This window comes from Aquarana catesbeiana, linkage group LG01 (genome assembly GCF_042186555.1).
Source record: "Aquarana catesbeiana isolate 2022-GZ linkage group LG01, ASM4218655v1, whole genome shotgun sequence".
Lineage (NCBI taxonomy): Eukaryota > Metazoa > Chordata > Amphibia > Anura > Ranidae > Aquarana > Aquarana catesbeiana.
In genome coordinates, this window is record NC_133324.1 from 240,866,590 (window position 1) to 240,887,390 (window position 20,801).

The 20,801-nt window shown below is 41.2% G+C and overlaps 1 protein-coding gene across 1 annotated transcript in view; it reads left to right on the plus strand.

The window, feature by feature from the left end:
• P2RX7 (purinergic receptor P2X 7) overlaps positions 1 to 20,801 on the plus strand; it is a 97,066-nt gene that overhangs the window by 53,947 nt on the left and 22,318 nt on the right. The window contains exons 6-10 of the mRNA XM_073626510.1: positions 2,599 to 2,679; positions 5,090 to 5,219; positions 12,898 to 13,034; positions 15,425 to 15,518; positions 19,229 to 19,294. Coding sequence (XP_073482611.1) covers positions 2,599 to 2,679; positions 5,090 to 5,219; positions 12,898 to 13,034; positions 15,425 to 15,518; positions 19,229 to 19,294 — 508 coding nt within the window. The remainder of the gene's footprint in view (positions 1 to 2,598; positions 2,680 to 5,089; positions 5,220 to 12,897; positions 13,035 to 15,424; positions 15,519 to 19,228; positions 19,295 to 20,801) is intronic.

The following is a 20,801-nucleotide window of genomic DNA, read 5'->3' on the forward strand; positions in this document are numbered from 1 at the left end:
TTGCTGATAACTGTTATAAGAATCAAATAACAAGTTTAAAAATAAAAAAATGAAATGAGAGTTTCTGAAATACAAGTTCCTTAATTTTGAGATAAAAGCTAGCCAGTGGTTCCCCAAATCAACAGAAGTTCCTTTTTGTCTTTGTTGTTTTCAGTAACCTTATTCTATGCATTAAGATAAAAAACCTTTTGTGTGTAGCAGCCGCCCCAGCAACCCCCCAATTACTTATCTGAGCCCCATCTCTCTCCAGCCATGTCCACGAATGTCTATGCCATCCGTGACACTCCTCTTGATTGGCTGAGACACAGCAGGGGCGCCATTGACTCCCACTACTGTCAATCAAATTCAGTCAGCCAATCAGGGGAGAGAGCGGGCGGGGGCGGGTCGGGGCTCCATGTCTGTATGAACAGGCGGAGCTGTGACTCGGCTGAAGTGCCCCATAGGAAGCTGCTGACTGTGGGGGCACTCAATAGGAGGAAGGGGCCAGGAGCAGCAAAGAGGGACCTGAAAAGAGGAGGATTCAGGCTGCTCTGTGCAAAACCAACTGCACAGAGAAGGTAAGTATAACATGTTTGTTCTTAAAAAAACAACAACAACAAAAAAATGATCAAACAACAAAAAAGATATGCATTATGGATGAACCTTGGGTTCCATTTGAACTGATGCCCAACCTCTATGCAGTATGGTGAACCATGAACAAACTGACCCAAATTGCCAGTTACCTTGCCTACATCCCTGACTGCTGTTTGTAAACAAACTGACCAGGGATCTGTCATTTAGGGGGGACAGGGGCCTTATCCCCACATTCTATCGCCCAAAAGAGATGTGGAGGTTGGGGTGGGGGGGGGGTTGGAGTCTGTAAACCCCCTTTAAAATAAGGGGACCTCCAGATATCTGCCCCCTCCCAGGGGTAGGGGTATGAGGCACCCCTTATCACTCATTCCCTTGATTTCCAGAAAGAGGTAAAAGTAAATAAGAACCAACACATTAGTCCTTCAATAAAAAGATCCCCCAAATTAAAAAAAGGTAAACCATATTACTCAATGTAAATCTAACATCAATCATGTTGTCTAGCGATGTCAATTTGCGTTATTCATGATGATCCACCACCACCAAGACCCACTGCCCGATGTTGCCCCTCCACACAACAGTGCTTCCCTGCCACTACTCTATTCACAAAAGATCCCTGGTTGGCTGCTGTTTTTAAACAAACCATTCAGGGATCACAGGTGATGTCATTGACCAAATATGGTCATGAACAGATTTTGTCAATGACATCACCCGTGATCCCTGGTTGGTTTGTTTACAAAGAGCAACCAGCTACGGATCTGTCATTTGCGACCGTAGTGGTGGCGGGTAACCATTGCCAGGTTGTTGTGACAGCAGGGCAACATTGTCAGGCAAGTGGTCTTGGCGATAGTGACAAGGTGCCTTGCAAGGAGCGGAGAGGCACTTTATGCCCACCCCCCCACTGCATGGTACCCTCCCAGTGTTGAAGGCATGTAGCCTGAAATGGAGCTGCATGTCTCCACTCTCCTTTTCCAGTCACCAAAGCTTCATGCTTGAAAATAAGGGTCTGCTATGATTTTCAGAGAGAACCCCACAATGTTTTTTCCCAGTTTTTCCCAGTTTATTTTAATGTTACTTTTAAAGGAATACGTTTTACTGTTCGATAATTTCACATGTAGCTTAGAAAGCATATCCAAGCATGTTTTGTTTTTCAATGTGGCCCTATAAGCCACATTAAAAGACCCTCTAAACAGCATTTTTTAGAATTATTGTACTGGTACCTGTCCCCCATGGCAGTTCCCAGCTACTTAAGCACTTACCCTACTACCCCTTATTAAACTTATATAAACTACAATTAACCCTAATAGCCTCCCTCTTCCCCTTCTCCCCTTATCTATATTTTTTGTTAATATTATCTCTATTTATTAGCTGGTAATGTTATATAAACCTTCTTTTTTTTTATTTTTTTTATTTTTTTTAGCTTTCATTCATTTTATTTGTTAATTTAATGCAAAACAAATCTTTTAGTTTTGTTGCTTTTTCTCTAAAGATTGCATAAAAAAAATATTTTTGCAAGGCAAAATCACCAAAAGAATTGTTTGTCCCAAAGAAAAAAAAGGACACCGTTGTAGTTGCAGTGACCTATTATATTGTTTTTGACTCAACATAGAGGTGAAAGCTTATTCTTGTGTCCCAGAACATGGGGTGCAGGCTTATCCCAATACCAATCCAGAGGGCTAGTAAGTGTAAAGAGGAAAGGATAGAGGTCAAAGCTTATTCTTGTGTCCCAGAACATGGGGTGCAGACTTATCCCGAAACCCATTCAGAGGGCTAGTAAGTGTAAAGAGGAAAGGAACGCTGCTACTCCCGACCAGCCCAGGTGAATAAACTCCCTCAGCCCACATGTCTTTACCACAAGACACACCTGAAGTTGTAGTTGCATTTTTGCCTTTTATAGATTACTTTTAATGTTTGCAGTTTTCTAAACTAAAGCAGTTTATTCTTCTTTTAGTATCTGAGCAGGAATTTCTTGTTAATATTTCAGTCTTTATGCTTATCTAATGTTTTGTGTTAACCCTCTATTTCTAGACCGGCCATTTTGGGAAGTGCTGAAAACTTCACAGTTTTGATAAAGAACAATATTCACTTTGCAGCCTTTAATTATACCACGTAAGTAAACCTTGACTTGATCTATAACAAGTTTGGTCATACACCTGACTCATTGAGGGGGATTTACTAAAACTGGTGCACACAGAATCTGGTGCAGCTATGCATCATAACCAATCAGCTTCTAGGTTTTATTGTCAAAGCTTAAAGCTTAACTGATCAAGCTGAAGTTAGAAGCTGATTGGTTACTTTGCACAGCTGCACCAGATTTTGTGTTTTAGTAAACCTCCCACATTATGTATGATCTAGTCATCTGACACCTTCCAGATCATTCGGAAAACAAAAAAAAAATCACATGAAGCCAGAGTAGTTCCAGACTGGATTCCCTTTGTGCAGCATGGAAAATCTGAACTGGGGTCCAGACATCTTAAATTTAATATTTGCACATCTAGTTAATCAAGGATTAACTAAAAGATTTTAGAAATGATGCTCTCCAAACATGTAAAAATGTGATTGTACAATCTCCCTGAGATCTGTCAACAACCATGAAGTGCAAGGACCTGCCTGATTGGATAAACATTGTTTGGGTAGATTAGGTAAGTGCTCATATTACATAGTTTTGGCAAATCTAAAGTTGATAGTACAAAGATTATAATATGTATTGCATAAGCAACTTGAATTCTGCTACAGAAATGTTATCTGTTTTCCATGCTTTAGTGATTGTTTGCTTCATGGTTGTGAAGACATGGGTGAGCAGGCATGTTTTGCATTAAATGCAAGTTTGTGGCTATTTTTAAGAGGGTTTTCCAAGGGCTTGTCTCCAGCATATGGCTTAAGAAGGTGGAGATTATGTGACATATTGAATATAAGATTTGTTTGCTTACAGGACAAGTCTGCCTGACTTGTCCTGTAAGCAAACAGGACACCTGAGTACAGGTGCTGTTTTCTGGACTGCCTGTGAAGCAATGAGGAAAGTACTCTGGTTGCGCTTGATCTAGTCAGGTTGGTATGAGGTACCAATGCATCTTGAGTTTCTCATTTTGTTTTAGAGGCAATGACATAATTGAGCACTTGGGCTTCCCAGTGGCTCACTTCGAGGGTACAATCTAATAAGGTGGAGATGATGTAATATATTCAATATCATAATTGCTTGCTTGCAGGACAAGTCCACCAGATGTAAATATAGGTACTATTTTTGGGACAGCATCTGAAGCAGTGTGGAGAGTACCCCAGGAGTGCTCAAGCTGTTAGGGTTGGTAGGAGGTACCAATGCATCCTGAGTCTATAATTCATTTTGGAGGCAGTGACATTAATCAAGCACATGGAGGTAGCCAGTCACATGTCCCCCTTATGGAGGTGGTGGTGGTGGTGGGAAGGGGGGAATAGAAAAAGTCATGGGGACTAGAGAAATAAAGGTTATTGTAATGTAGTGTGTGTTAGGAAGAAAAAAATAAGGGGGAGAACAGGAGGCAGCCAAGGATAGGAGTGTATGGATTATGAAAGTAGAGCATGAGGAAGGGGCATGAGTACAAGAAGGAGAGGAGGAAAGAGGGGAGAAAGAAGGTAGGCAGTGTATGCAAGGAAAGCAGGGGAGCATAGGGTGTGTAATAGAGATGAGGAAAATGCTTGGGGCTCTAGAAGAAAGAACTGACTTCTGCATACAGTCTGGGGTGGTGAGAACTATACGTGGAAAGGTATCAGGAATTAGAGCAGAGAAGATAATGCAGAACCATTGTAATGTGTGACAAGTGAGATTCTAGTTGAGAGGTTCTATGGCCCAGGTTTTATATTTCCCTAGAAATCTCTGTAGTCACAGTATTTCAAACTTGCCCAGGGTCAGGCATTGGTCCAGTGGAACTGGTGGATGGATGGGGTCAATGGTGTGAGGATTAGAGGATTCCATGTCCAGCAGGCTGTCCAAGGAAGGTGATACTTCTTATTGTAGGGCCTCAGTGATGGATTTGTGGCCGGTTTTCCGCTTTAGCCTCTGAGCTGATGAGAACTATTGCCCTGGATTATCACAGCATTTATGTCTGACCCAACTGGTTTGCAAATAGGGCAAATTCTGGATTATGTTCGCTGACAGAATTGGCAAATGTTTTCAGCTCATATGGAGTGATGTTATGCTGCTGCCATCATGTGGGCATGCATCTCCAATCCTGGACCCTTTTTAATGGAGTCTAGAGAAAAGCCTGAAGATTTAAATTGTCATATTACAGAACATTTGATTTTTTTTTTTTTTTTAGCTTAGGAAGTGGTGGTCTAAGCAATTATTTGTTACTTGGATAGAGTTGTTAAGCCATCAGACTATAGAAGTTTATTTTGAACAGAAGCAAATGAACTTCATACTAATGAAATAGTTGAAATCGAATATATTCACATATTGTCAGCCATTCTTTATGACTGTCACTGTTGCTTTTTGCTGTATAAAATGTATGTCATAACTTGATTTTTTATTGTACTTCTTTTATAGGAAAAACATCCTTCCAGAATACAATGTCACCTGCGTTTATCACAAAGTGACTGCTCCTCAGTGTCCCATATTTCGATTAGGGGACATCCTAAAAGAAGCAGGAGAGAATTTTTCCCAAGTTGCTATTCTGGTATATAATTATATACTCTTGCTCATATTGGCATTTGTATTTTATTAATGTTGATATATCAGTTGAATAGAGAAATTTTGCCTCATAGGCCTGTTTTTATTAGAAGGTGCAAAAGAGGATTCCTGGGCCTATAAGGACAGAGGTGGAATCGACAGACTTACTAGTTAGAGGAAGCTAAGATTTGCAGGAAAAAAACAGGAGGCGAAGTAAAGCTTTCCTGAAATGTAAGATAGTAAAGGCCTCACTTCTAAAATTAAGAAAAAGTAAGAAATCTGCTAATCTGTATTGTAGTGTTTGGGAGGCAGCTAATCTTTACAGTCAGGTACCTCTTTTACTGAAGTTCTACTACTGACAATTTACCACAATACACTTTCTGGCATTGAAAGGGCTAATAGATTCATAGTTGCTGAAAGCAGGGGTCCATTATCCGGAGATAATTCCGAAAATCATCTGGATTATTCTCCTGGAGCTCCCGCAGCAAAAGCATATGACATAATTGGTCACGATTCATAAAACAATAAATTTTTGGTTCAAGAAATCCTCCTCCTCCTGTTCTTGGACTGGACCTGGGTCAAAGCAATAACTCCAAGGCCAATAATAAATAACACATTATCTCCTCCGATCCCGCAACATGTCTGGTTGACGAACGGCCGTTCAGAAACGAACTGCAAAGCATGAAATGAAAAGCACAAAATGAAAAGCGCAAATAAACACTCACCAAACTTCTACTAACACGAAATTAGCAGAAGGAGCCCAAAGGGTGGCGCTAAAGAGTTAAAAAACTACGTAGTACGGCCGGTCAAGTTGTTGGCCGACAATTGTGTGCCGTTTGTATGCAAGACAAGAGTCCGAGGTTTTGTCTGTGGAAAATCCGATCGTGTGTATGGGGCTTCTTAGATGAAGTGACTGCATCAGTTTTCATTGTTCAGGTTTTCTTTACTTTATTTTTACCTGGTAATCCTGCCAGTAGTACACCTCTTGTCCTAGGGAAGCCATATGCACTTCTCCACTGTATCCATGTAGGCTGCCATTGTTGTCACCCAGGCTACGCTAATGATTTGGGCCACAAACAGGCCCTCCTTCATCTCTATTTACAAGGGGGCAGGGAATTTACAAAAAATAGCTTGGAAGCAATATAACATTGTTTGATATATCACCTCATCTCTTAGGAGGTGTCAAGGATGCTGTATTTTTGACAGCAAGAATTTTCTACACTTGCTGAACATTTCCTTAGCCTGAAAAATTTTAAACAAATGTAGCCACCACATCTAAAGACTGGTAAGCTATGATATATTACATTTTGGTTCTTGTGTTTATATATCCTTTTAAAGAGGGAGTCCACCTAAAAAAAAATATTAAAAGCCAGCAGCTACAAATACTGCAGCTGCTGACTTTTAATAAATGGACACCTACCTGTCCTGGAGTCCAGCGATGTCGGCAGCTGAAGCAGATGAAGCACTCGGCTCTCGGCTGCTGCCGCCGCCATTCTCTGTGAGGGAATCAGGAAGCGAAGCGTTGCGGCTTCACTTCCCGGTTCCCTACTGCGCATTTGCGGGATGCGCTGCGCGTCCTTAGTGGTCCCCGCTATCTCCTAGGACCTGTGTGTTTCCCAGGAGACAGCGGGGGGGTGCGGGAAGGGGCATGACTCCCGTGGGAGTCTATTCCAGGAAGTGGGTGCAAATATTAGACAAGTATCGGCACCCCCCTGAAAGGTGCCAATTGTGGCACCGGAGGGGGGGAGGAATCAGATGAGCGGAAGGTCCACTTTTGGGTGGAACTTCACTTTAAGCCCACATTTAATCTTGATAGGTGACATTGTACACCATCTACTTCTGTCTGTGCTCTCTTCTACTGTTTAGAAAGCAAAATTGTGGTGAGGTGCGATTTCCCAAAAATATGAGATGTTTTCTGTAGCCCATTGTTCAAGTATTTTTTAGACACAGCGCTTTTTTCTAAAGTACGTTCTGATTGAAGTTAATGCCGCTGTCTAGTTATAAAGGGAGTGCAACACTCTTTCAAGTTCCTGGTACACTGTTTACCAATCCACATTGTTTAAATACATCCATAGCCAGCATATTCACAGGAACACAAACCGAAGCAAATTTTAGAGTTCAAAGCCGTTTCCAAAAAGATGTATCTCTGAAATAGTTTTTGTTTCATTCTGACCAAGAACCTTCTTTATGTTTTTCTTTATTTGTTTTTTTATTTTTTACTTTTCAATAGTTCTAATGCAAGGTTGCAGGGTTAGAACCTCTGTCATGTTTTGCTGTCTGTATCTTCACTAGGTGTCTTAAGGACAGAAAGTGATGAGATTTAACTCTTATGGGGGCAAAGCAAATTTATTTTGTAGAGGAAAAAGATTAGAACCACTGCTAGGATTGTATTGTGCTCTGTGCATTCCTCTGCAGGTGTTACCTGCAATCTCTCAATTATTGTTCTGGAGTTACTGACACAGAAAGTGGCAGGAGATAGTCCCAATGAAGACATGGACAGCAATAAAGACGTTACAGTAGGTTTGACTCTTTCTACACTGACTAACAAAATATGGTTGGATGTGCCTAGTGTGATGCCTCCATCCCCATACAATATACAAAGAAGCATAAATTGCCCATGGGACTTTAGATGAGGCGCAACACACTCTATAATAAAATAAATAAAGTGACATAATTGCCATATAGTCAAGCAGATCAAGCAGGTCACATAGATAAAAGTTAACACCTATTATGGATTGATCTTTGAAACACTGTACCTGGCTAGGGAATTAATATACATACATATTAATTCCCTAGCCAGGTACAGTGTTTCAAAGATCAATCCATAATAGGTGTTAACTTTTATCTATGTAACCTGACGCATTTTGTGACATAGCATCACTTCCTAAGGGGTTGATGCACGTACAATTGTCTATAAAGTAGAAATAGCTTAGGAATATATGACACACATAATACAATGTATTCTGTTATTGCAAACATTGGGTATCAACCAAAATGGGACCCACACTTACAAATCTCACATTCTTTACACATATTATTTCTTTCTTGTCAATGCCTAAGTTGTATTTTTATGTCATGTATACTAACATAAGACACATTTTTCGCAGCCATCACGGTGGAGGATTTGTTGGATTGCTCTCCATGCCCGCCATTCTATTTTTTTTTTGCTAAGATTTTTTTGCTGAGATGGCAGTATACATTGTACAAACAGTGTTCCCCAAATGCAAAATGAGAGCAATAACCATCTAATACTGTAATAGAAAATGGGTAATACAAAACTTGCAGAGCATCAATTAGTAAAAATGGGATGAATATCTAAAGCTTGGGGGTCATATGTGCACAAAAAGATACCAGAGAGGAAACAGTATCTAGAATATTGAGGCAATTTCATGCAGTCAAAACCACAAATGTGGCCCCAATTCCATAGAACAAATGGAAGAAACGGGTGGAGGGCCTGGCCCAAGGAGACAGAGAAAAAAATAATTAAATAATTTAGGCGGCCATGGTCTATCCAATCCGTCTGGACCCTAGTGGAGCTCAGCTGTGGGAGAGGGAAGCACAAAAGAGACAGATAAAGACAAAAAAGGAAAGAAGGAAAGATAGCAAGAGGGGAGGAGAAAAAAAGGAAGGGTACCCCAGGAGATTTTCAAGCTAAGTCGCATGGGACCTTTAAAGATCTAAAAATCGGGAGGTCATTTGAGTGGGTGGAAAGTGGTCTATCCAGGGCTGCCAAGTCAGTTGGATTTTGTCATACTTATCCTCAAGGATCGTTGTTAATCTTTCGTTGGTGAGTGTACCATGAACCTGGTTCTTAACATCTTCAAAGCTATAAAGTGGTGTCTTCCAAGACCACGCTATAGTTTGCTTAGTCGCCATAAAAATATGGGTGTTTAGAGTGCGTTCCTGATGGATAGCGTCTGCGATAGGTTTTTGTAAAAGTGCCTCCCATGGGTCTCTCCGCACAATCACATGGAGGACCGTATAGACCAGTGTGAACACCCTAATTCATAACATCCGGACTTTAGGACAGATACACCATATATGTTTCATATTGCCCAAATCTGGGCAACCTCAGAAGCAATTGGACAGGTACGATGGGAGACATTTCGTGATCCTAGCTGGGGTAAAGTACCAACGAGACATAACTTTTAAATCATTTTCAAGAGGGAGGACATTATGAGATTTGAACAGGGCATTCCACATTTTACTCCAGTCACCTGGCTGAGGATCAGAACCAAAATCTTTTTTCCTTTTGTCACAGTACAAGGGGGTTTGCGGTCCAGTATTGTTTAATATGAAGTGGTTGGGTTGATTCTACATCGGGTCTCAAAAGCAGTAGATAATAATGGGGATTCGTGATGCCTCGTAAGAGACTCCATAAAGTGGCGGATTTGTATGTAGCGAAAATGTAAGAGTCCCGTAAGAATGGAATAAACAGACTCCTCTGGCCACGAGTAGAGAACGCACTGTAGTGAGGCCCTTTCATCTCCACCTTTTAAAAATACGAAGAATCTCCATCCCAGGTGGGAACAGAGGGCAGTTAAGTAGAGGCAAAAGAGGAAGGTGGGGTGTACCAAGCAGGCAGAGTATTTAATGTAGTACTAGACTGAGAGAGTGTGGGCCAATGTTGGGTTCAGAGATTTAGGGCGGTGTGTAGGAGGAATCCACGGTATGGAGGAAAGAGGGTTTGGGTCAACATCCAAGATGTCGATAAGGGTCCATAGAGGAGACAAATTAACTGCATGGAGTTGGGCGATAGGGGCAATCTGGGCAGCTTTATAATAGTGAGTAATATTTGGGACAACCAGCCCAGCCCTGACTTTCGGGGTGTATAAAAGAGACCTGTTAAGCCGTGGTTTATTTCTACCCCAGATAATTTTCAGGATGTGGCATTGCAAGACAGTGGGGGGGACAGGGATAGGAAAAGCCCTAAATGAGTATAGTAATTTGGGGAGAAAGGACATTTTGATGGCATGGATACGACCCATCCAGGAGATTTGAGGAATATCCCAGGTATCTAGCAAGTGTTTCAAAGAGGATATAAGAGGGGGATAGTTGTTGGCATATAGAGAATCAATAGAAGCAGTAAGGTGAACTCCCAAGTATGGTAACGAGGACGTCCACTGAAAAGGAAATTGCTCTCCCGCCATTCTATCTTGTCCTGTTTGCACTGCTGGGCCCTTCGAATCCCATACCCACAGTTCCTGGATCAGACATTTCCAAGCAACTACCATCAGGTCATGAGCATGTGATGCCTTGCAGATTTCAAAGTACGGGTCCCCTTTTAGTTAATACCCAAAGTTTGCAATAACAGAATACATTGTATTATGTGTGTTATATGTTCCTAAACTATTTCTACTTTATAGTCAATTGTGTGTGCATTAACGGCTGAGGAAGTGACGCTATGTCATGAAACGCATCGGGTCACATAGATGCAAGTTCACACCGATTATGGATTGATCTTTAAAACACTGTACCTGTCTACAGAATAAATATGTATACATTGACCAATCTGCTTGACTACATGGCAATTATGTCACTGTTGATCTGTTGAAAATTGTATTTACCAATAAATCTTTACTTTACTTTACGGATGCTATTATTGAGTGTGTTGCGCCTCATCTAAAGTCCCATGGGCAATTCACGTTTCTTTGTAACTTATCTACACTAGATTGTAGTTGGGCTTTACCATGTTAGCAAAAACATTACAAACCTTTTGGAGGTAGTGATGGATAAAATGGTCAGTTAAAAAAAAGATGAAAAGGACATACTGACAAATGAATTACTAAAGTGTTTCTAACTATTCAGCATGGTAAAGGTATGTCAACCAAAATGTTCACTAAACAGAAATATTAGTGTTTAGTTTTCTTGAAGATCCTTTTAAAGGGTATCTAACCCCAGAAACAAAGTGTAATATATTGCAGCTTGCTAGTCCATAACCAGTTTGTATTACTGGCTCCCAATCATTACTGTGTGACCGAGAGCTGTGGGTGACAGCGTGACCACAGTGCTGGGCGCACACAAGAGACACATTCACTCGCTGGCCACTTTATTAGGTACACCTGTTTAATTGCTTGGTAACATAAATCACATGGCAGCAACTCAATGCATTTAGGCATCTAGACGTGGTGGAGACGACTTGCTGAAGTTCAAAGAGAGCATCAGAATGGGGAAGAAAAAGGATTTTGAATGTGGAATGGTTGGTTGGTGCCAGAAGGACTGGTCTGAGTATTTCAAAAACTGCTGATCTACTGAGATTTTCACGCACAACCATCTCTAGGGTTTACAGAGAATGGTCTGAAAAAGGGAAAATATCCAGTGAGCTGCAGTTGTGTTGACGAAAATAAGATGATAGGCAACAGTACCTCAAATAACCACTCATTACAACCTAAGTATGCTTAAAAAAACCATCTCTAAACACACAACACATCGACCATGCAGCAGATGGGCTACAGCAGCAAAAGCCACACCACACCGGGTGCCACTCCTGTCAGCTATGAACAATTTGCACAGGCTCACCAAAATTAGACCATACATTGGAAAAACATTGCCTGGTCTGATGAGTCTCGATTTCAGCTGCAACATTCAGATGGTAGGGTCAGAATTTGGCATAAACAACATGAAAGCATGGATCTATCCTGCCTTGTATCAACGGTTAAGGCTGGTGGTGGTGGTGTAATGGTGTTGGGGATATTTTCTTGGCACAGTTCGGGCCCCTTAGTACCAATTGAGCATTGTTTAAACGGCCTACCTGAGTATTGTTGCTGACCATGTCCATCCCTTTATGACTACAGTGTACCCATCTTCTGATGGCTACTTCCAGCAGGATGATGCATTGTGTCATAAAGCTCACATCATCTCACCACTGGTTTCTTGAACATGACCATGAGATCACTGTACTCCAATGGCCTCCACAGTCATCAAATCCAATAACACCTTTGGGATGTGATGGAACGGGAGATTTGCATCGTGGCTGTGCAGCCGACAAATCTGCAGCAACTACGTGATGCTATCATGTCACTATGGACCAAGATCTCTGAGGAATGTTTCCAACACCTTGTTGAATCTATGCCATGAAGAATTAAGGTGGTCCTAAAGAGAAAAGGAGGTCCAACCTGGTACTAGTAAGGTGTACCTAATAAAGTGACTGGAGACTGTATATGTGACAGTACAGAATAAGGCCCACCTCCATCCTGATGCATATACAGCATGCTTACAACTGACAGGAAGGGGTAAATAATACATACCTCCCAACTTTTTGAGATTGGAATGAGGGACACCTATCAGCAAAAGTATGCAGGCATAGGACACACCCCTTGCCACACCCCCTTAAAGGAGAATTGTACAAAAAAACAAGATTGGTTAAACCCACAAGTACTTTTTTTACCACTACTATTCCTTTATATTTGCTTTTGGAATTTACAAATGCAGCAATTTAGAATTTAGATGAAAGGTTTAGCCCTGGGAAACACTTTTTGATAGATAAAAAGTGCATTTTATATACAACTATATAGATCAGACCAAAATGAGGGACAAATGAGGAGGAATGAGGGACAGAGGGACATTGCTCCAAATCAGGGACAGTTGGGAGCTATGAATAAGGTATAATATTGTGTTGCTGCATTGTAAAAGGTGTATACATTTTTGCATAGTTTTTTTCATATCTAAAACTTTCTTTTATCTAGGGTGGTATTATGGGCATAGAAATCAACTGGAACTGTAATCTTGATCGTTGGTTTCACAGCTGTCGTCCACAATACAGTTTCCGACGGTTGGATGATAAGGTTGTCGATGAACGCTTGTATCCTGGTTTAAATTTTAGGTATGGAAACAAGACACTGACATATAAGTATATATTCATAGTCCTTTATCTTTATGTCCTAATAATATGAATATAAATACACTTACAATGCTAACAAGTCATTGCAAAAAAGGTGACTAAAACATATATAATTTAAAGTTTACCTCTAGGCAAAATCTTTTTTTTTATAGTTTAAGATGGCGTGTGTAAGGGTAGGTGGGTGGTTGGTTGGTTGTCACCGTCTCAATGTTTCCCTCCTCGTTGGGGGCCAAGCAAGTGTTACGTGAGAGGCCCTGGGTGGGTTCTTAGGGCTATGCTAGGCACTTTGAATAGAGTCATGGCCTTACACAGGGGGTACCTTTACTGGAATAACCAACTGATCTCCAATAAACTTTCTCGATGTTACTGTACATCACGATGATCATTTGTGCATTTAGGTGGGACAGGCAGAGCCCTTGCCCTCTCCACCTGTCCAGGGCATCACCACTACCTCACTCTCAGTAACAGTATGGGGTCCCACCATGCACCTAGCGTGGACTACATGCGTACACTTCCTAACTCTTCCTCTTCCTTACCTGTGTACAGGATAAGGGCACCAGTGGTGCAGAACTGCTCCTGTTGCTATGGGAGATGGATCATTTCTGAATGAGTGCTAATAACATCTCCCTCTCTGCAAGAGTCTATCCCACCTGCCACATGTACACACTTATGGAAGGCTGCTAAAGAGACCTTTGTTACCCTTGGTAGCCACTTATATCTTCACACTGTATGAACTCTTGTTTAGTGACCTTAGCTGTAGACTATAAGTGCCAGTTACTTGTATTACACCCCTTGAGTAACTTCAGACCAGGCAAAGGCAAAGTTTCAAAAGCTTTACTTGAAAAATTAATGATGACATATGCAAACAACAGTCTGGAATAAAGTGCAGACATTCCCCTTACATCCCTAGTCCCTAACTCTGGGGCTTGTGGCTGCCCCAGCATACCTGCATAGGAAAGAGTTCATCTTTGGCAGTCCATGGTTGGTATCTGCAGAAAGGGCTGTTAATCCCAGCAATCCTCCTAGGCAATGGGAACTCAAACCTCGGCATGTCACTGGGAATCCAGACTCCCACAACAGCAGCGAATGGGTTCAGCCAAAGCGAGCCGGCTGGAGCCGAAATGACAGACCAGCAACAAGAACCCCCAAGGTCCGGGACTCCATCCCTTTTATAGCACACAGGACAGGGGGGTTGGACCCAGGAAAAACCCAAGAAAAACCCGGAAAATGCAATTAACTTCCAATTTCCTGGTTGGGTCAGCGTTAACCACTACCTGACCACACGTGGGGAAGGGTTAGGCTGTCTGTCAAGCTTTTACTGCTGTCTGTGTTTCCACTGGAAAGATTCACCACTCTGTTTGTGCCTTTACTATACTATTCTCCTGTGTGTCCAGGTGGTTGTGGGTGGTCTTCACACCCTGGTCTCACAGGAAGTGGTTTTAATGATGCTGGAGACCACTTAATCCAGAGTCCAGAGGAGGAGCGGCAGTAGATTGGTGAGCCAGATGAGTCTTTGGAGGACAGAATTATAGCTAAAGTTGCTTTTTGTTTAGAATGATTTTATTAGGTTTTCACAAAAGTTTGACAAAAGTACAGCACATATAATACCTGGAGTATTCAGGGCAAGTACAAAGTAGGACAATATAAAAAGCCAGAGGGGTAATACAACAGGTAGCAAAAATTGTTGTGGTTTAGGTGAAATGTCGTTAAGTACAGCTATCATAAGGGGGTCAGAGTGGTGGTATGTTTACTATTATAATTGAAAGTGAAAGTAAAGAAAATCACAAATTTTGTGTTGTCCCCAGAAAAGTAATAGATGGGAAATTTCCAATGGAGACACTAGTTCTAGTGACCTGGGGGGTCCCCAAGGGATTTCCTTAATTTGCAGGGATTTCCTCTCACTTCCTGTTTGGCTACGGGGCAGAAAGTGAAAGGAAATCTCTAAAATAGGACACAGATAGTGAAAAAAATCTGACAGTTGTTACAACCCTCCCTTGGTCTACCCAAAAATGAAAAAAAAAAAAAAAAAGTTTTGCCTATAGTTCTACTTTAAGCTAAGTAAAGGACAAAACGGGGGGTGGAGGTGTTGGGGAAAGGACAGGTGGTTAGTCAGAGCTACACTTTTTTTAGACACTGAGGAGTTTATCCATAAGGAAAAAATGGTTTTGGCTGAAATTATACGATCTGGATGGTTCCCATGTATTTTGTGGCTACAGCCATAATCGGTTATTTCTGGCCCTTGCTGATACTCATTGTTGTAAAAGCTGTTCTTGTAAATTTAGAATACATGTAATTATATGCTATGACATAATCTATGCGGGAGCGTTCACTTACCATTGGTTTAACATGGAAGTATTCTTTTGTATCTACAGATTTGCCAGGTACTACAAGACTCAGGACCAAAGTGACATAAGGACTCTTATAAAGGCTTATGGGATAAGATTTGACATACAAGTCTATGGCACAGTAATGCTTTAATTTCTAATAATTATTAGGTTCTAAAAGCATTTAGAACATTTTCATTTAAAGTGATACTAAACCCACAGCAGTAAAATCAGTCTGTATATGCAGTAAAGCATTCTTGTTATACTCACTGTGGAACCTAAGGGGTTAATTCTCTGCATTGTGTAAAAAGGCTGCTTGATCCTGTCTTTCTGATCCTCTTTTACTGTCCCCAATACATCTCCTGATAGAACAGAGCCTTGGGGGATAGCACATGCTCAGTTTGGGGTGTATTGCTTGAGATGTTTTTTTTTTTTTTTTCTTGGGAGAGTGCATGTGATCAGCACAGGGCCAATCAGCACTGTCCAGACAGAGAGTCAGGGGTCCTGCAGCCTCATAGGACAGTCAGAGAATTAAAACTCCTCCTACAAGCTTTAACCAGACACTGATAGAAGTCACAAGACTGTTATATACTGCTGATGAGAAAAGGTATTTAGCCTTTTATATTTACTAAAATAATTGCATTTCCATGTTCTGTGTACTGTGGGAGACCAGATATAGTGAATGCAGGGTTTAGTAACACTTTAACTAAAATGTTACAAATTTGTTTGTATGAGTCTATCACAGACTTGATGTAGTTAATGCTTGCTATGATCCAAGTTTAAAAGTTCATTGCACTACTAGCAGAATGTTTTTGTATTTGGTATGCCATAACACTGGGGTTTGTTGACCCACACTACAACCACAACACTATACTACACTACAACACTACACTGTTGACAACTACACCAAAAAGCAGGAATTCCAGGAGTATCAGAGGCTTTTTGTGCTGCACAACCAGAACAGCTCCCCCACCAAGTCCTGACAGCACCAGCTTGTTTAGGTCTAGAGGGCTGCAAAGAGCAGTTTTAATGACCTGATCCCTCACACCTGCACGCTCCCTTGGATTGTAAGACCTGACCCTACAGCCTCTTTTCCCCTTTGCTCCAGCAGTCATGGGTCATTGGATGTCATCAAGTCCAATGCAGAGCCCATAGCCCTGTACTGGATATGGGAACACTGAGACAGTCCATTGCAGGAGCATAGGGAAGGAAAGCACTAGCTGCTGGGAGAGTAAAGGACTAAGTAAAAGTGCTTTTTTTGACCCCCCTAGACATCAATGAATGTTTGACCATTGCAGTGCAGGGGCAACCCCACTGCAAGGGAGCATTTCTGTCATCCCCGAAAATGGGCTTTAAGGCTGCATATAATATTCCCATTGTACACGTTCCTGGGAATGGTGGTGCATAACCAGGAACTACCAGCTGGAGACATAAGAAGTCGAAGCATATATTACCATCAGACCATGGATCTTCAAGACGGTTATGATTTATGAAAGTGATCACATTACATTAGCAAAGGTGCAACTTTCCTTAAAGTGGAACTTTACCCATAACAACTTGATAAAAATAATGTTCTTTAGCAAGGAACATAATAATTGTACACATTATTAATTATGCTACCAAAATTAGTGTGTGCTGTAAATTGCCTCCAGCATTGTTTCTGTTTTTTCTTCCTGGAGGTTGCCATTTTGCTGAAGCCCAGAGCCCCTGAACAGCAGTAAATATTTAGGCTGTCAGCTGATTGGCTTTTACAAATTCAGCACAGTGCCTAAAAATAGAGAGCAACTGAGCATGTGAAGAGCATGGCGAGACAGTGTATTACTGGATTTTAAACAGTATAGTTTTACATAGCTATTATTATTATTACTATACAGATTTATATAGCCCCAACAGTTTATGCAGTGCTTTACAATATAAAAGGGAGACAATACAGTTACAGTACAATAAAATACAAGAGGGTTAGGGGGGCCCTGCTCAAAAAGAGCTTACAATATAATCACTATACCTGCAGTAGGGGCCAGCCTGAGGTCATACAGCAGGACTTAAGGTGTTTGTTACCCTAAAAAATAAAATATATAGATAATTTTCCCTTAAAGCGTTTTATACAGCACAGTGCTTGTGCTGTGTAATGTGGCCCCCTGTATCACCTTAAAAACCTGGCTGATCCTGGTCCCCCCCGTAAACTGACCACGATTTATCATGGCTGCTGAGACCTGACACCGTGGTCAGTTTACATGCTCCCATTATCCGCAGCCCTGCTCTGTCCTTCTCTGTCCTCTTTCCTTCCTCCCCCCCCCCCCCCCCCCCCGTCTGCTTGTGACAATGCGTGCCCCCTCCCCTCCTGCTGCTTTAAAAACTATACTACATTCATGCCATTCCCTTTGTTATATAACAATATGTGTCACAGTGTCTGAGTGTCTGATCTATATAAAAATAAATTGCAGATAATACCTTATGTCAGAGCATCTCCTGGTGCTCACATGACTCCTCGGTTCTCTCCTCCCCTCCTCCCTGGCTGACATCAGTGGGAGTGCTCGGCCCTGCCCTCTATAGAGATGGAGAGGAGAGAGCCGAGCAGTCATGTGAGCGCCGGGAGACGCTCTGATATAGGGTACAAATCGTCATTTTTTTTTTATATAGATCAGACACTGGGACACATATTGCTATTTAACAGAGGGGATGGCATGAATAGATTATAGTGGCTTAACAACCACTTTAAAGCATTTGTTACCCCAACATTTCATATTCCTGGTATGTGCCTGATGTACCATGTTCTTTTATTAGAAAGTATTGTGTTCCTTTTTCATTGTTTCCTTTATGTGAAATCCCTGGAATTCCTGCCAGTCCTTCTACTTTCCTATTAAAAACTGACCACACTAAGCAGGAGAACACACCGTGATTAGTTCTCTAGCTATGCTGGGAACTCAGTGTACTCTGCTCCAATGATCAAACTTGTCCTGACACGCCCCCCGTTGCACAGCCATTCACTGGGAAGCTCAGTGTACTGCTGCTTCTCCTCCCCCCAGCTACTACGCAGCTGAGAACATAGGGAATGTGATCACTTAAAAAAAAAAGGGGGGGAAAGGGTGTTTTTAATGTATTTTTATATCTATAGAAAAATATTTGGCTTTTTATTTCTATTTTAAACTGAATGGGTTGTTTTACAAGGTGATTATTTATAATCACTTTAATTTTCTTACTGAAGTTCCGCTTTAAGGGCTACCAGCCAGGACTACATTTGTACAATGCATATTTGTCAGCTGTAGGTAACTAAAGTCAGAGGTTCCTATAGTTCTACAAAGACAGTGAGTCAAATATTTCCATTAGGCTTTTTCCTCTTGCCTGAATGTTCCTTGACAGTTAATTGGCAATTCAGCACAAACAATTGGCTTCTAATGTTGCCCTCCCTTTCTTAATCTGTGAGCTGCTATACAGGGGTTACAGGAGGCTAATATAAAGCCAGATTCAGCTAATTATACTACTTGTACTTAAAATTGATTTAGACATTTTTAAAGCACACATAACTACATTAATAGGCGTTTTATTATCTGCCTGAAGTTTAGCTTAAAAATCCTGCACATGAGTAGCAGAGCAAAATTAGTAACGGTAATAAATACAGCTTCTAACTTTTATTACACTATTTCAGAGTCATGTTTTGCAGTCATTTGTAAGAAAAGTGTGGTTTCACTTTACTTTTAAAACCATTTCATCATGTGCAATAACATATACAGTATAATTCTATATATATATATATATATATATATATATATATATATATATATATATATATATATAATGTTGTGCAGTATATTTTTCTTTTTATTTATTTTTGTTCATATCATCCCTTTCTAGGGGGGGCAGTTCAGTTGGTTTGAATTGGTATTATTCATTGGTTCCTATCTTTCTTACTTTGGATTGGTGAGTTGTATTTCAGTTTAAACATTTGTTTTTAGTAGTATAGTAATAGACTTACAAAAGGAACTGCACATTATAGTAAGAACTGGTTAAAATTTAAGTGCATGCCAAATGGCTGCAGACAGTAGTTATGATACGGTATAGTTCTATTACAACTAGAATGTGCTGAATTTGATGATTCTCATTGTAACAACATGGTTTTTTTATATACTTATTATTTTGTATCTCATTGTTTACCTAAATACTTTTAACATTATTGGAAAAGAAAATTTAAGTGCATACTCTTTCCAGTGAGCACATTCTCTATTTCCTGTAGAACAGGGGTGCCCAAACTCTTGAAGAGTGAGGGCCACTTGAGTGATTTGGAAGCTGGTTGTGGGCTACACTGAATTATGTGGTTTTACCGCCCCCCAAAACCACAAATGTAAATGAGCCCTTACTGTCCTGTGCCCCCTATAAGGCTGCTTTCACACAGGTGCACTGCGGTTCACCCACAATGAGGGTGCAGCGCGTTGCACCTACAACTTTCCTATGGATTAGTTGCACTGAGGTATAGACTTCTATTACACCTTGTGGGTATGGTGCATTTTCAGAAAGCACACCAAACCTGCAGGATGTAACAGAAGTCTATGGCTCAGTGCAGCTAACCTGCAAGAAAGCTGCACCAGCAGATCAGTGTAAAGGCAGTCTAATAACCCTTTTTTATAAGTGCTAATATGCCCATTGCAAAAGTGCAATATATGTGATGTTAAAAACATGAAGCTTTTCCTCTTCCAGCTTCTGCTGGCATCGTTCTCCATTGCTGCTAGAAAGGTCCAAGATGAAGTGCACTTGGTATAACTGCACCTGGGGCCGGGCCTGGCGCTACAGAGGAAGCAACAGCTTATGCAGCTCCTGATTTCTCTCCACGGCCGCCTGCTTCCTCCACTGCTGGCACCGGCTTCTTGCACTCTGATGCTCTGGGGTAGTGGTTCAGCAACCCGATGATCACTATCTGGGCTTGCTGACCCACCACAGGCGTTGCTAGGTCTACAAAAGATTTGGGGCTAGAGCCCATAGCAGCGTATGTATATACAGTGGCTTGCGAAAGTATTCAGCCCCCTTGAACTTTTCAACCTTTTGCCACATTTCAGGCTTCAAACATAAAGATATAAAATTTTTATTTTTTGTGAAGAATCACCAACAAGTGGGACACAATTGTGAAGTGGAACGAAATCTTTTGGATTTTTGAAACTTTTTTAACTAATAAAAAAAATGAAAAGTGGGGCGTGCAAAATTATTCGGCCCCCTTGGGTTAATACTTTGTAGAGCCACCTTTTGCTGCGATTACAGCTGCAAGTCACTTGGGGTATGTCTCTATCAGTTTTGCACATCGAGAGACTGAAATTCTTGCCCATTCTTCCTTGCAAAACAGCTGGAGCTCAGTGAGGTTGGATGGAGAGCATTTGTGAACAGCAGTTTTCAGCTCTTTCCACAGATTCTCGATTGGATTCAGGTCTGGACTTTGACT